Source organism: Centroberyx affinis, unplaced genomic scaffold (genome assembly GCF_046629955.1).
Source record: "Centroberyx affinis isolate AG114_WGS23_722 - 3 ecotype Tasmania unplaced genomic scaffold, CSIRO-AGI_Caff_v1 ptg003011l_1, whole genome shotgun sequence".
Classification (NCBI taxonomy): domain Eukaryota; kingdom Metazoa; phylum Chordata; class Actinopteri; order Beryciformes; family Berycidae; genus Centroberyx; species Centroberyx affinis.
The window spans coordinates 1-15,000 of record NW_027281111.1 but is presented as its reverse complement, the minus strand read 5'-3'; the positions used below and the strand labels follow the sequence as shown (position 1 = coordinate 15,000).

At 43.0% G+C, this 15,000-nt stretch overlaps 1 protein-coding gene across 1 annotated transcript in view; it reads right to left on the bottom strand.

Moving 5' to 3' along the window:
- The window catches only part of LOC139659070 (acetoacetyl-CoA synthetase), a 26,512-nt gene extending 11,518 nt beyond the window's left edge, over positions 1-14,994 (bottom strand). Inside the window, exons 1-5 of the mRNA XM_071537286.1 lie at positions 14,976-14,994; positions 14,380-14,533; positions 11,668-11,748; positions 9,848-9,972; positions 1,294-1,358 (exon numbers count right to left, since the gene is read on the bottom strand). Of these exons, the coding sequence (XP_071393387.1) occupies positions 1,294-1,358; positions 9,848-9,972; positions 11,668-11,748; positions 14,380-14,442 (334 nt within the window). The 5' untranslated portion in view covers positions 14,443-14,533; positions 14,976-14,994. The remainder of the gene's footprint in view (positions 1-1,293; positions 1,359-9,847; positions 9,973-11,667; positions 11,749-14,379; positions 14,534-14,975) is intronic.
- Between the last annotated feature and the right edge of the window lie 6 nt (positions 14,995-15,000).

The window sequence follows — 15,000 nt, the reverse complement described above, 5'->3', positions numbered from 1 at the left end:
CATGAATAAAGATTTGTGGTGATTATAACAGCGCATTGGGAACTGAGACACTCAGCAACTGATTATGCAATAAACATCAGTTATTACTGCTAATTTAACATGGAGGAGAGGAGAGGAGAGGAGAGGAGAAGAGAAGAGAAGAGAGGAGAGGAGAGAAGAGGAGAAGAGAGGAGAGGAGAGAAGAGAAGAGAAGAGAAGAGAAGAGAAGAGAAGAGAAGAGAAGAGAGGAGAGGGCAGAGGAAAAGTACGTAGGAGAAGTGGGGAGAGGGGAAGGATGGAGAGTGAAAAGAGGAGAGGAGACAAGGTGAGATAGAGGTAGAAAGAAGAGGAGGAGAGGAAAGGAAGCAGAAGAAGAAGGAGAAGGTAGGAAAAGGGAAAGAGGGAGGAGAGCAGACAGTAGGAGAGGGGAGAAGAGGAGATGAGAGGAAAGACGAGAAGTCCGAGAAGTACGCACTTAACATCAATTTTTTTTACAGCTAATTTACATGGAGAAGAGGAGAAGAGGAAAGGTAGAGACGTGAGATGAGGGGATGAGGAGGAGGAGAGGAAGATGAGAAGACGAGCAAAAGCTTGATAGGTGCTATTATTTAAATCAAATGTCAGCTTATATAACTGTTTCACCTGTCATTTCTTTGTCATTTTCCCCACCAAAAAGCACTGCGGAGGGCGGGAGCTGACGGTGTGAACCAGTTATAAAAGGTGAAATATCATCCAAATAATTGCTGCTTAGTGGATTAGATTTACGCCGAATTGAGGAGTGGAGCCTAACAATTTGGAAAAGGTCTTAAGTCATGTTCTATGAGACGTAAGAAAGAGAGAACAGCACGTATCGAGGCTAGCAGGAGAGCTAATAAGCACAGGACGTCTTTCTTTCTCTAGGGAGCTGAGACTAAAATCAATTAGTTAGCCCTGTCCATGACTCATATGAATTATCATAAGAGCACTTTTATCCATTTGACTCAGTGTCAAACAGCAGAACACAGGGCAGACTGTTTATCAGATTCACGCACTAAGTGGCATAAAGGACATTCAGAGTCAAACAGCATTACTATAATCATTAGCATGTCCATCTGCTCTTATCGTTTCAGGTTCCGTTCCCTGTGAGCGGTGTGTGTGTGTGTGTGTGTGTGTGTGTGTGTGTGTGTGTGTGTGTGTGTGTGTGTGTGTGTGTGTGTGTGTGTTACTGCGTCCTGTGTATGAGCGTGTGCTTCTTTTTGTGTGTGTCCCTGTGCACGTCTATGTGCGCGTACACATGTGTGTGTGTACGTGTTTGCGCATGTGAGCGCAACTCACCAGGTTTCAGGTTCCTCTCTTCCAGCACAGACAGCCACTTGGCCCCGGTACCAAAGATAGTGATGCTGGGGGGGAGAGAGAGAGAGAGAGAGAGAGAGAGAGAGAGAGAGAGAGAGAGAGAGACAGAAGGGAACAGACAAAGACAGAAGTTCACTTCTTTGTACAAATATAAAAGGCTCAGTGAGACAGTGTGTCCAGAGTTTGAAAAAGAAAATTACCCTGAATTTCTAAATTGCATAAACTGGGAGATGTTGCCCTTTATTGTGGGGGGAAACCTAGAATGTGCAATGTTGCCAACTGCAGTGGTAGCCATTGTAGAAGTCCCCCTTCATATATCAGTACCTGCATTGGTACTGCAGGCACCATTGCCTTGAATTTTAAACAACAGAACCAAATTAGCATAATTTATCACACAACTCTAGTTTCTGTCCAACCAGCTAGTTGCTACAGTGTTCCTCATAACTGATGATTGAAAGAAGAGCATATGTTGATTTTCCCCCAAACAGTTTGTCTTAAGGATGGAGCAAAAGAGAAGCAGTAATTGTGGCTGTTAAGTTTGCCTGCTCTATCAGGTAAGTCCCCATCATTCTGTTCTATCTAGTTGGCTAGTAAAATTGTGAAAGTATCTGGTAAATGGCCGGTGGGCATAAAAATTTACTGCCCTGAATGTATGCATGCTTGATGTGATTTAAAAAAAAAAAAATGCAGGAACAACAAAACTTAAATACAACCTGTATGTGCTGAATATAAAAAAAAAAAAAACACTTATGAAGAGGAAACTGAACCCCACTTGCCGTTAATCCCAGCTGCTCCAGTGGAGCTGCTCAGTGGCCAACAGCAGAAAACTGGTTGTACTGAGAAGCTCCCAGGGGGGGAATATGTGTAACTGTGTGAATGTGAAGCAAGGTGATGCTGAAAAAGAGCATGTGTGCTCGGTCAACCATCCCCGGATAGATAGGCAAAGAAATGCAAAGGAAAACAACAACTTGACTGGGAAAATAGACCCTTCAACTGAACAACAAAAGAAAGAGAGCAGAAAACAATGACGTTCAGTGAAGCATAAGAGGACGAAAATGGCTCCTTTCTGGATGTTCGACAGGGAAATTGTTCAGAGAGGAAACTATTGACAGGATGTTTGTACGCATCGATCCTGAAACAAGATTGGTTTGGAAGGTGGCTTCCTTCCGCGCGAGTGAAGACATCCCGACAGATGACAACAGTTGGACAACGTGTGGAAAGGCAAGAAGTGACAAAACGTCACGCCTTTGTTCCCCTGTCGTTTTAATTTGAAAACAAAGGGCTTTTCAAGTCTGTCTCTGTGTATGGGTGTGCGTCTTTGTCTCCGTCTGTGTGTGTCTTCCTGTCTTTTCCTGGTTTGTTTTTGACATCAGATCAATCAAATCAACTCCTATCTCCATGGAAACCATGGCTGTTAATCAAACATAAAAAGAATCTGTGGTTCTACTGTCTCCGGGACATAAAACAACCGTCTGACACTTGATTGGTCAAAGGAATTGGTTTACGGCGGAGGCTGTGATTCGCTCTCGGAGGTTCTGATCGATGAGCGGTAATAGAGGTTGTTGATAGGGTGAGGGAGGGGGAGGAGTGGGGTTAGATGGGGTGAGAGGGCAAAGGTCACAACAAGTAATATCTCAGAGGGAATGAGGTGAATGATGCGTGCATGCAGCTAAATGCATGCACACACACACACACACACACACACACACCTTGCCCTGTCGTCTCTCCACGCCTTCCCCCGTGTCACCATTCTCAGCCCAATCAAATGTCTCATCTTTGAATCTTTGTGATCTTTTGTCTAGACTGAAGTCTAGACTAAAGGAGTTCAGGCTTTATACATGAGCATCACTACACTTTGGAACTTAGGTAGCTACTGTATCTTAGCTATACGAAAGCAGAATATCAGAACAGAACAAAACACGCTGCTTTTGTCTTTCACATTGTCTGTCTGTCTATATTCAATCCACCTTATTGACACTTTACTGGCAATGGCTGTCAAAAATGAACAATAAAAAAGAAAAGCACTTTAAAGAGAAGAAATACAACCTATGTGGTGGAATAAAAATACCCAAAAGGGCTAATCTCACCTCAAAAAAAGATAGGAAGAAAAAAAATCTAGATGAAATTAATCTAAGATGAGGAGGAGGATATATATATATATATATATATATATGTATATATATTTATGGGTTTTATGGGTCTGGATAGATATGGCCCATACCTACCTATTCTCTACATTAACTTACATGCAGAGACATACTCCTGTCTCACACACACATACACACAAGCACTCACACACACTCAGTCACACATTTTCCCATCCATCATCTCTGACCCCCCGCCCGCACCTGGGTTTATTCATTGCCGGCTCCCATGGAAACGGTCGCTCTTTTCTGATTGGAGGCAGGTGGCCAGGTGTGGCTGCTAACTGGATGTTTAGGATGGAGGGTGGAGGAGAAGCCGTGTGGGTCTCTCTCTGTTTGAACGAGTGTGTGTCTGTCTGTGTGTGTGTGTGTGTCTGTCTGTGTGTGTGTGTGTGTGTGTGTGTGTGTGTGTAAAGGGAGACGTGATGCTGAAAGCTACTAAGACAATAAGAGACACTCACCGCTAATGAGACACAAGAGCACCTTAAAGCAGTTATTACGTTAATACAGTGCTGTACAGTATGTGCGTGTATCCATGTGTGTCTGTGACTGAAGTCCCACGTGTTAATTTACATGTTTGCTGAACTACTCCCGCACTTTTGCTCCACCCCAAGAGGAAATGTTTGGTACAAAATTATGCTTTGCTGTCTTTTCAGCTGTCAGAAGCTATAAGGAATAGTCTGGTAACTAGGTGGCTGTCAAATTAATTGTGATAAAGTAGAAAATATGGGAAACTGTGTAATGCACAAAACAGGTGATTTATTTGCTAGAAATAAATGCTGTGTTCATTTATTGCTTTGAAGTGCTTATATTTGTTAGCACCGTTTCTAGCAAATAAATCACTTATTTTGTTCATTATACGGTTTCCCACCTTTTCTACTTTATGTTCTCTGACCCACTGGGACCCGACTTTTCCACTGCCTTTTTAAATTAACTGTGACACCTTGGTATAATTACTGTAAACAAAAGAGATCATGGTCAAGACAATTAGTAGACTCTATCTCACGCCAGTGGTATTGTATTTCTCAAAACTAATTAAGACCACGTTTCCCATAATGCCCATTGCTTCCTGTCACAAAGCCTCTTGCGTTTGTTGTCTCTTTAGCTGTACTGAAGAGGACAGACATGCTAGACGTGATTTTTTTTCTTTCACTCTTTCCATCATCTGCCAACTCTCCCAACTCTGAAAGCTGTAGCTCCATTTGTGCTGGAAGAACAGCGCCCTCTACCTGTTTTGTACTGTAAAGCAATCTCCCTTTGTGCCTAAATCCGACCCAGTGGCAGACCGAAAATGCAGAGTAGAGGGCGGTAAAGGCTGCCAATCTTCTCAGTGATTGTGTTGTTTGTTTATAGTGATTATACTAATGTCTCAAAATTCATGTGGTAATGGTTTGTTGTGCTTAAAATGCTGCAAGTAGCACCGTAAAGTATGGATGTGGTTAGACTGGGAACAAATAAGTGGAGTAGAAGACCCGTGAAGACGCAGCATGAAGACAAGAGGATATTTTGAGAGATTGTTGTTATGCCTGAGTGTCTAAAACTGTGACTGTGCTGACAGGATGGGGCAGCAGAAGCCATAAATCTGCTCGAATGCAGCTATCTCAGAGAAAGAGGATAATTGAGAGTTTTGCTTGGCATCAGCTAAAAAGGGAGGATTTCCATAGTTGGTGCAAGAAACGAGGAGCAATCTTTTTTGGACACACGTCAGCTCTGTACAAAAGGGACAGAAGACGGGAAGAAGAGAGGAAGATCCTCAGAGATGAAGAAGAATCGACGTCCATGTTGTAACTGTAACTGACGATTCTGTATTATCCAACACCTATCTTACTGTAATACATTTTGTGATTGATTTTCATCCTAGTAGAGTTTAGGGTTCTCTTCTATTCAAGTAAAGATAGAAGGTACTTCTCAGTCAGTTGTGCTTTGATCCTTCTTATCTTAGTAAATGAGTAGTAATCTGCTATTCACAAGATCCTGTAATAATTATTTAATGTTTAACTATGCAAATCTATAGTGGGTGCAATCCTTGATCCATCCATCAATGCATTAGTCCGTGAATTTATCCCCCCATAATTCTACAATAGACACAAGCTTTGTGTTACAATTTGGTTGTACTCTATAAGAGAAAGAACTGTCTGCTGTATTAATGCTGAGTCAACGCATGAAGGGAGACTTCACCACTAATATAGTTATTGTATTGATAGAACTAACAAAATTCAAGGCAACAGGGGGAGTCTCAATACAAGTATGATATGAAGACTGGTCGACGCTCCAGGGGTCTGACAGATTTAGCCTCAATTAAAACGTCCAACATCCATTCAGAAGATGAGGATGTGAAAAAAAAAAATTCATGTCAGCTTTTCCCAAAGGGTTTTTCTACACAGCGCTGGGATCTGGAAAATGTGTCTGAGGTGGCAACATCGGCACCTAATTGGTTCAAAAATGTTCTCATAGTTAAAAAAGTTCTATCCGTCTTTCCATCTTATTGGAGGCCCTTCACTGATTTCTTGTTAGCCAGCAGTATCTTAACCTTGTTGCCTCTCCTCCCCTTTCCGACTTTCTCTCTTTTTTTAATTTCCGCTTAGGCAAAACAGTCATTGACATCTTTGAAACACGAGGAAATTCATCTTATCAAAAAAGCAACTACTTTGAAGCCTGCTGCAGTGTGACATGGATGTTAACCAGCCAACCAGCTGCCAGCCAAATGCTGGTAAATGTTTGTCTACTCTTCCAGCCACTTTAGCAGGTAACCAACCAATCATTAGGAGATCCAACTCCACTTGATAAGTAGAGTTGGCTGGTAAAATAGTGAAAGTGGCTGGTGATTGGCCAAAAAAATCCTGCCCTGGATTTCAGCAGCAAGAATATTTTTTCCTTGACACTTTTGCTCTGTAGTTCCCTCTTATCTGCATGACTTTTTCTCCCAGTTGCCAATTCCTTTCCTTGCTGAAGGCAATATGCCATCTCCGCCGCCTTGAAAATCTGCCTGTGGTATCGTCTGCCTTAAAGAGTCTTACTTTTGCTTACCACAGTACAATTTTTGCCTTTATTTAACCACATAAGGTTGACTGAGCACCCTCGCAACGCCCTGCTTCACACAGTTACACACACACACACGCCTGGGAGCTGCCCGGTGCAACCACAGTTGTGGGGTAAATGCCTTGCTCAAGGGCACATCGACTGCAGTTGTTTAGGGAGCGAGAGAATTCCTCAATCCTTTTCCCCCAACCAGATTTTCCCATCTGCTCTGGGATTCAACAGAGGGAGAGCTGTCTTGAATAAGGCATAGTGGCTCGTTTCAAGACGGAAAATAAAAGGGAAACTATGCGAGGGTAATGGAGCTGAACACACACACACACACACACACACACACACACACACACACACACAAAGACTAACATTCCTTCTCACAAAGGCACACACGAGTACAATGAGGAAAAATGTGTATATGCCCTCCGTGTTTCCTATTAAATTTGAACCAATCAATCGCCTATGCGCTTAAATCCTTGACCATTTCCTCGTTTCTCTCACTCTCTTTTCAGAAAGACTATGGAAGATCAATACTGTGTTTAACTGGGTTTTAACTGGGAACATCTACTGTTCATGGAGGGGGGGGGGGGTGGGGGGGGGTGGAGGGGGGTTCATTGAATTAGGCGAACAACACCTCCAGGTGGCTCAACAGTAAATTCTGGCGTCCCAGAGCCACTCTCCACTCCACAACCTCTCTCTACACTGATCAAACCGACACTCATCTGCACTACACCTCCTCTATCCTAACATTTCACTTATGCCTAGGTCACACTAGATGATTTCAACACCAATTCAAAGCCAACTGCAATCTGGGCTACTGCGGGTTGGGGGGGGACACTCGGGGCCCGACAGACAGAACAGAATATTGTGTTTTATGAATGGGCTTAAGACTGCCGAATCTGGCCGTTTGGCCCGATGCAATTTTTTCAAACATGTTTTTCATTTTGTCAAGCCGACTCTGGTCATGGTCGTGTAGTGTGAAGCGGTCCAAGACTCACCAAGACTGAAATCTGAGAGTGACCCAGGCAACAGAACAATGGGAGTTTTGGTCAAGAAGGAAGAAAAAGAGAATGAACCGGAAAATAAATCACTTTTAACTTTTTACCGCCCTCTCACGTAGATAGTTTACATCACCCAACTCCACTTGTTATACAGTAAAATGGCAAAATGTCGGGATCACTCTGCATAAGTATGCAATTACAAATGAAGTGAAAGAAGTCTCATACAGAGACTTCTTCATCAGTGTTATCCCTGTAATTATGCCACTTAAAAATACACTCACTGAGCACTTTATTAGGAACACCTTACTAATACTGGGTAGGTATCAGCTTTCAGCTCAATGTCAACCGGCTACCAAAGTGCCATCTGCCTCCAGGTTGGACGTGTTGCATTCTGAGATGCTTTTCTGCTCACCACAGTTGTAAAGAGGTTATCTGAGTTACTGAAGCCTTTCTGTGAGCTCCAACCAGTCTGGCCATTCTCCTCTCTCTGACCTCTCTCATCAACAAGGCGTTTCCGTCCGCAGAACTGACGCTCACTGGATGTTTTTTTGTTTTTTCGCACCATTCTGTATAACCTCTAGAGACTGTTGTGCGTGAAAATCCCAGGAGATCAGCAGTTTCAGAAATACTCAAACCAGCCCGTCTGGCACCAACAACCACGCCACGGTCAAAGTCACTAAGATCAAATTTTTTCCATTCTGATGTTTGATGTGAATATGAACTGAAGCTGCTGACCTGTATCTGCATGATCTTATGCACTGCACTGCTGCCACATGATTGTCTGAATGGATAATTGCATGAATAAGCAGGTGCACAGGTGTTCCTAATAAAGTGCTCAGTGAGTGTCCATCTGTAATGTAAACTGTAGCTCATGTGCCAAGAACCAAGAAACGACAGAAGGCCAATTTTGTAATTGTACAGTGAATTGTTCTGGATGAATGGGAAAATGTTTTGGAATGTCAGAATCAGGTACTGTGTGATCCCTCGTCTTCATGTGTGCGGCGGCCATTTTTGTCCCCTCGCCTAGCGTGAACAGCAACTTGAAGGGTCTTGTAGTCGGACCTAGGCTTTAGGCCCGTCCAGATTTACAGCCTCGCCATCAATCTCAACAACAACAGGCTGAAGGGACGGCTGACCCTGCTGGCTTGAAACGGCCTGCTCAGCTGAACAGGACACATCGCTGCACTTTCACAATGACTGAGTGAGGCAGCTCATTTATGGTAATCAATGAACAGGTTTAGGGTGTCTTTTGTGTGTGTGTGTGTGTGTGTATGTGCTACACAGGATAAAGAATGTCAGACTTGTACACAATGCATGATGACTGGCACACTCATCCTCACATATCCAAACATGTTCTCTCTCTCCCTCTTTCTTTCCTTCCTCTCTACTTTTCTTCTCTCCTACTGTCTTCTTACCTCTCCTACCTTTTCGACGACTCCCCTCCTCTCCTCCATGTTAAATTAGCAGTAATAACTGATGTTTATTGCATGATCAGTTGCTGAGAATCTCAGTTCCCAATGTGCCGTTATAATTACCATATTAGTTGATAATATGGCATTGCACATGATAGAAAGTTGCTTTATTGAGCACTTATTTTATTTTGTGATGGACAGAACGTCTTTGGCCCTCCGGTCTGTTATAATTACCACAAATCTTTATTCATGGGTCTGTTCTGCATATGTGTGTGTGTGTGTGTGTGTGTGTGTGTGTGTGTGTGTGTGTGTGTGTGTGTATGTGTGCAAGTCGCCAATCAGGTAAACACATTATCAATTCATTATCAAATCTCCAAAGAAAACCCTCCCTTTTCCTTTCTCTCTGTCTCACTCTCTGTCTGTCTGTCTCCCCCTCTTTTCCCTTTCATTCTGTTTTTGCTCTGTCTCTCTCACTCTCTCCAGGTTTCTGTCTCTCATCCACATTAAAAGAAAAAAAAATCCCCCCTTGAATACTCTTTAGGTTGTTAGGTATCATCAATCTTATGTGAGAGTCGTGCCCCTAGAAAGCGGTGTCTCTTTCTTCTACGATGGATTTCTCCCTGTATGATTGTTGAACATGGGTGCAAAACGGTGAGTCTAGAAAGAAGCCCTCGCTCTTTGATTCTGAAGGACTGACACCAAAATCTGACATTTACTGTTGATGTTATCCATAGAAACAGGAAAAATACAACACCAAACAACAACAAAATAGACCCAGAAATGCAAGGTACATCTCCAAGGTCCTAAGTTTTAGGATGGATTTTTCCTTTAAGGGCGGGCATGAAGACAGCATCATTACAAAACAACTAATACCTGTGTGTACGTGTGTGTGTGTGTGTGTGTGTGTGTGTGTGTGTGTGTGTGTGTGTGTGTGTGTTATCTAACTCACCCCAGCTGGTCTGTCAGGTTCCACAGTACATTGGGTGTGGGCATTAGTGGTGAACCATCATATAAAACCACCGAGGCTCCCACTGCCAGAGCAGACACCAGCCAGTTCCACATCATCCAGCCAGTCTGAGGACAGCACACACACACACACACACACACACACACACACACACACACACACACACACACACCATGGTCAGGTTCTAGAGCTTCTTTTACTGCATGCTGAGCTACTGCTGCACTTTGGCTCTGTCCCCATGAGGAATTGTTTGGACTTTTCAGCCTCTAAGTTAAGAGGATTTCTCTGCTAACTAGTTTGTTGAGAGACACTAGAGCACTGTGTTACAGTATTATTACTAATTTGGTTCTACTGGATAGAATTCAAGAAAGAATTGTCTGCCGTATTAATGCAGCATGTTGGATAAATGCATAAATGGGCTCTTCTACAATGGCTACCACTCTATATACAGCAGGCAGATAGTGATTCACTTATGTAAGTTATATAAATCAGTGGTTCTCAACGTGGGGTCCGGGGACCACCAGGGGTCCTTGAGGGGGTTCCAGGTGGTCCCCAGCAAACTGATGAATTGTTAAACGTCACCATTATTTCATTTACAAGAAGTGAACACAATTAGACAATGCAGAAGAATGACTATTTTGATCATAGTTTCACTGTTATCTCTCTACCCACAATACAGATAGTCATGGGATTCTGGACAAAATCATATCGAACAATAAAAATATTCTCAGATTTGGGTCCGAGAGACAAAATCTCATCAAATGGGGGTCTGTGGCCCTAATGTGGACTAAATTAGGGTCCTTGATATGAAAAAGGTTGAGAATCACTGATATAACTGCATATAAGTGCGCACAGTATAATATTTCAGTTGAGGTGCTTTATTGACAATAAGCTGAAACCAAAATCTTGCTAATCTTGCTGTGTGCATGAGGCCAAACCTTAACAGAATCAATTTGTGTGTGCATGTGTTTATTCCTATAAGGACATGCTTGTGTGTCACAAATCCCAACTTCACCCAAATGTATAATCAAAATTCTGCACTCATCACGTGTAAACACACACCCCACCACACAAAGGTGGCATTTATCATCAACATAAAACACAGTGTTTGTCCATATTTATCAAAAGAGCCAGAATCTTCTAGGAATAACTAGTATTTACCGACAGATCTGACCTTCACCACTCAATGCTGCTCATTAGACAAAGTTTGTGTGTTTGTGTGTGTGTGTGTGTGTCTTTGGGACCAGGCTTATGAATAAATACGGCTCCATATTTTCATATTCTACTTGTACTGATGACTGGAGGTCAGCTAACAAGACAGGGAAAGAGAGGCGGAAAGTTTAGACCCAAAGTCTGTTTTGTTTCATTCATGACATTTCGGCACCATGAGTGTGTGTGTGTTTTTAGCATAGGCGGCCCCAGTGGGAAACAACAAAAACAACAAAATGCATGAACAACAACTTAGGGAAATAAACGGAAATAAAATATCTCCACCGCCGATACGATGGAAGTTCATTCCTGACCATAAAAACAGTCTGCAAAACCTGCAAAAAAAAATGTAATTTTCCTTGCGCATTTTATTAATTAATTTCATGTTTCAGTACATTTTTCAAACATTCTATAAACATACTCCACACAGCAGATAATTGCAGCCTATTGTACAAGTGTCTGGCTGTGTTTGGGTCTTTGGAGCAGCTAGAGTGCAGCATTGACGCGATAGTGACGGCACCGCAGGGTGTTGACTGTAATTTGCGGGTGACAGGCCTCAGACACAACTCCTACACAGACGGCTCTGGACCTACCGTGGTGTAGTAGATGATGACATCACTGCTGGTCATGTTGCCATGGAGAATGTGTTCTTTCAAGTGTTGGATGAGCGTGCCCTAAAGAAAGTGAGAGAGAGAGAGGGAGAGAGAGACAGGGAGAGAGAGAGAGAGAGAGAGAGATTGTTTATTCATTATCTGTTTCATTACTGCTATTGTTCCTGTTTGATGTACTGTAATTTAAATGCTTTAGCAACACATACATGTGTCATGCTAATACAGCTCATTGAATTGAATTGAGAGAGCGATACAGAGAGAGAGAGAGAGAGAGAGAGAGAGAGAGAGAGAGAGAGAGAGAGAGAGAGAGAGAGAGAGAGAGAGAGAGACACATACACAATGGAACCGTTTAACTGAATTGTTCTTGAGTGACTGTTTTTAGTCATATTATTGCTCAGAATATTGATATTTTTTTAGTTTTGTTTAACTATGACTAGATATTTGTTTGTTAATTTTTTTACAATCCATCCTTAGTTGTGTGTGTGTATCCGTGAACAACGGAGGAACAAATCAAAGTACGTCTGGTCAGGGCAACTACACACACACTACTAAAATAATAACACATATATGAACACACATACACACTTCTGTTGACAAAAAGACCAATTTGTGTTAAGTGTGTATTCTCCCACAGCGACCGACCCATCACAGATTATTATCACTGGTGGTGAGTATGTGTGAGTGTGTTTGCTTGCACTTTAGCCCGTGTGGGTCCGCAAACACAAGTCCATACGTGTGCCGGTGTGGTGTGTGCATGTACGCGTTAGTGTGTGTTTGTGTGCGTGCCTGCGTATAATCTTTGGCACGGCTCAGCTGCCACATTCGTCCTTTCGGTGCGTGCCATCGTGCCGCTGACAGCATGTTAACAAGGCAGAGAGCACAGCAGTGCCGGGGCTAATTGGTAGAGCCAGAGAGGACTGCCAGAGTCGCAATACAAAATGTTTTTACCAACGCATTACTGCCCAATTATCAGCTGGACACAGACAGAAGGAGGGAGGAGAGAGGGAGAGTGTGTGTGTGTGTGTGTGTGTGTGTGTGTGGGGGGGGGGGGGGGGTTACAGAGAGGAAGAGAAGTGAGGCGAGTGGAAGAACGAGAGTGAGACGAAGAAAGACAGGGAACGAAACATAGAGACTCAGAGAGAGGGGACAAGCTAGAGAAAGAGGGACAGAAGTCAAGGAGAGCGAAATCAATGTGAGAGAGAGGGGGGGGGGGGAGAGAGAGAGAGAGAGAGAGAGGACTAGAAAGAGAGGGAGGGAAGGAGCCAGAGAGAGGAAAAGTATGAGGAGAAAAAAGAGACGACAAGCTAGAGAAAGAGGGAGAATGGAGGCAAAGGCAGCAAAACCAGTCTGTGTGTGTGTGTGTGTGTGTGTGTATGTGTGTGAGTGTGTGTGTGTGTGTGTGTGTGTGTCAGCCAGTGTTGAATGTTGAGTGTTTCAGCCTTGAGAGTCCTTTATTAGTCGCACATTCATCTCACATTCTCACACTGTGACCGCGTGGTCTGTGGCAGGAAAAAAACTTGTTGCTCACACACACACACACACACTGTCTACTAATGGAGCGCTGCTGCCACCTTGTGGTGGAAAATGTAATAGAAAGACAAACGATACAGAGGTAGATGTTTTTACTGCATGCTTGCTGAACTATCGATCGTTACAAAATATACTCATTTGATTCTAATCACCTTCAAAAAAGAACTGTACAATAGACGCACAATTGATCATGTCTAATAATGCTGATGGTTTGGATGCTTTTCTAAAACTGTTGTGACACTGAGGAACTGGGAGCTTTTACAAGCCTCCAGCAATTCAGTCTTAATAAAAATATATAATCATTATTATTATATTAACTTTTTATTAGTGTGTTTGTGAATGTGCTTGACAAAAACATCACGCAGGCCTTTCAAAGCCTCCTCACATTGCTCACGTGTGTGTGTGTGTGTGTGCGTGTGTGTGTGTGTGTGTGTGTGTGTGTGTGTGTGTGTGTGTGTGTGTGCGTGCGTGTGCGCAATGAAAATGAAACTGTGGATGGGGGTCACACCAGGAGAGCTCTGCAAACAGATGTGACCTGTGTGTGTGCGTGTGTGTGTGTGTGTGTGTGAGACAGCTGTGGTCTGTCTAACCCTTGTGGAGTGTGTGTCCCCTGTCCCCTTGGTGTTTTTTTTTGCCAGTGCTTGTGTGTAAATGTGTGTGTTTGGGCATGCTCTCATATGTCAGTGCCCCTCCCATGTGTATGTAAGAGTGTGTGTGTATCTACTCCGTTTGTGAACAAGTGTACCCAACACCCATGTCTGAACACAATTTAGCAGCATGTATTTATCAGCCTGTGTGTGTTTTGTATGTACGATGTGTGTATGTATGCAAATGTGTATGGGTTTATTTGTATGTATGCATCTTGGTGCTTATGTATCGTTGTGTTTATGGATTTGTGTCCAATTAGGATATCGCACACGACACATGGACAAACAAACAAACAATGTTACGCACCCCTTTGGACCAATCAGTGTAATTTTGAAAATGAAACAACAAAGTGGTGAGATGCAACATTCCTCCAAGTTTCATCAAAATCCAATCAGCCGTTTGTGTTATAGCGTGTGTGCCAGATGAACAAACAAATAAACGAACAAACAGAAGGAGGCAAATCCATAGTTCTCCCCCCGATTTCATGGTGGCGGGGCAGTTCATAGAGTTTCTTACCCCAGCAGAGTGGACCATACATTTAGGAGCCCCCGTGGTGCCAGAGGAGTACATGATGAACATAGGGTGGCTGAATGGAAGCTGCTCAAACTCCAGCTGAGGAAACTGGTCACCCTCACCGCGCCCCGACGCCAGGAAGTCATCTAAATACACACTGGAGAGATAAAAGAGAGGAGAGAGAGAGAGAGAGAGAGAGAAAGAGACAAACAAACAGAGACAAAGAGACAAAGTGAGAGAGAGGGAAAGAGAAGAGGATAAGAGAGAGAGAAATAGGAGGATCATCCTCAAACTCAGTAAATCCTACACACTGACATCTATTTTTTTTAACAAAATCACTTTTCTTTATGACAAGAAAAACTTGTGATGATATGTATCGCAGTTAAATCGCAATTGCAATATTCTGCCAAATAATCGCAATTCCATTTTTTGTCTATATCTTTCATACCTACTTGACCGCGCTAGTCAATGTACTGAAGAAAAAGGAAAAAAAAACAACATTTGAGTCCCTTTTTACATTTTAATAGCATTCCTGTACTGTAGTATTAACTGTCCACACACACACACACACACACACACACACACACACACACACACACCTGTTGGGGATCTTGGAGAGGTCGG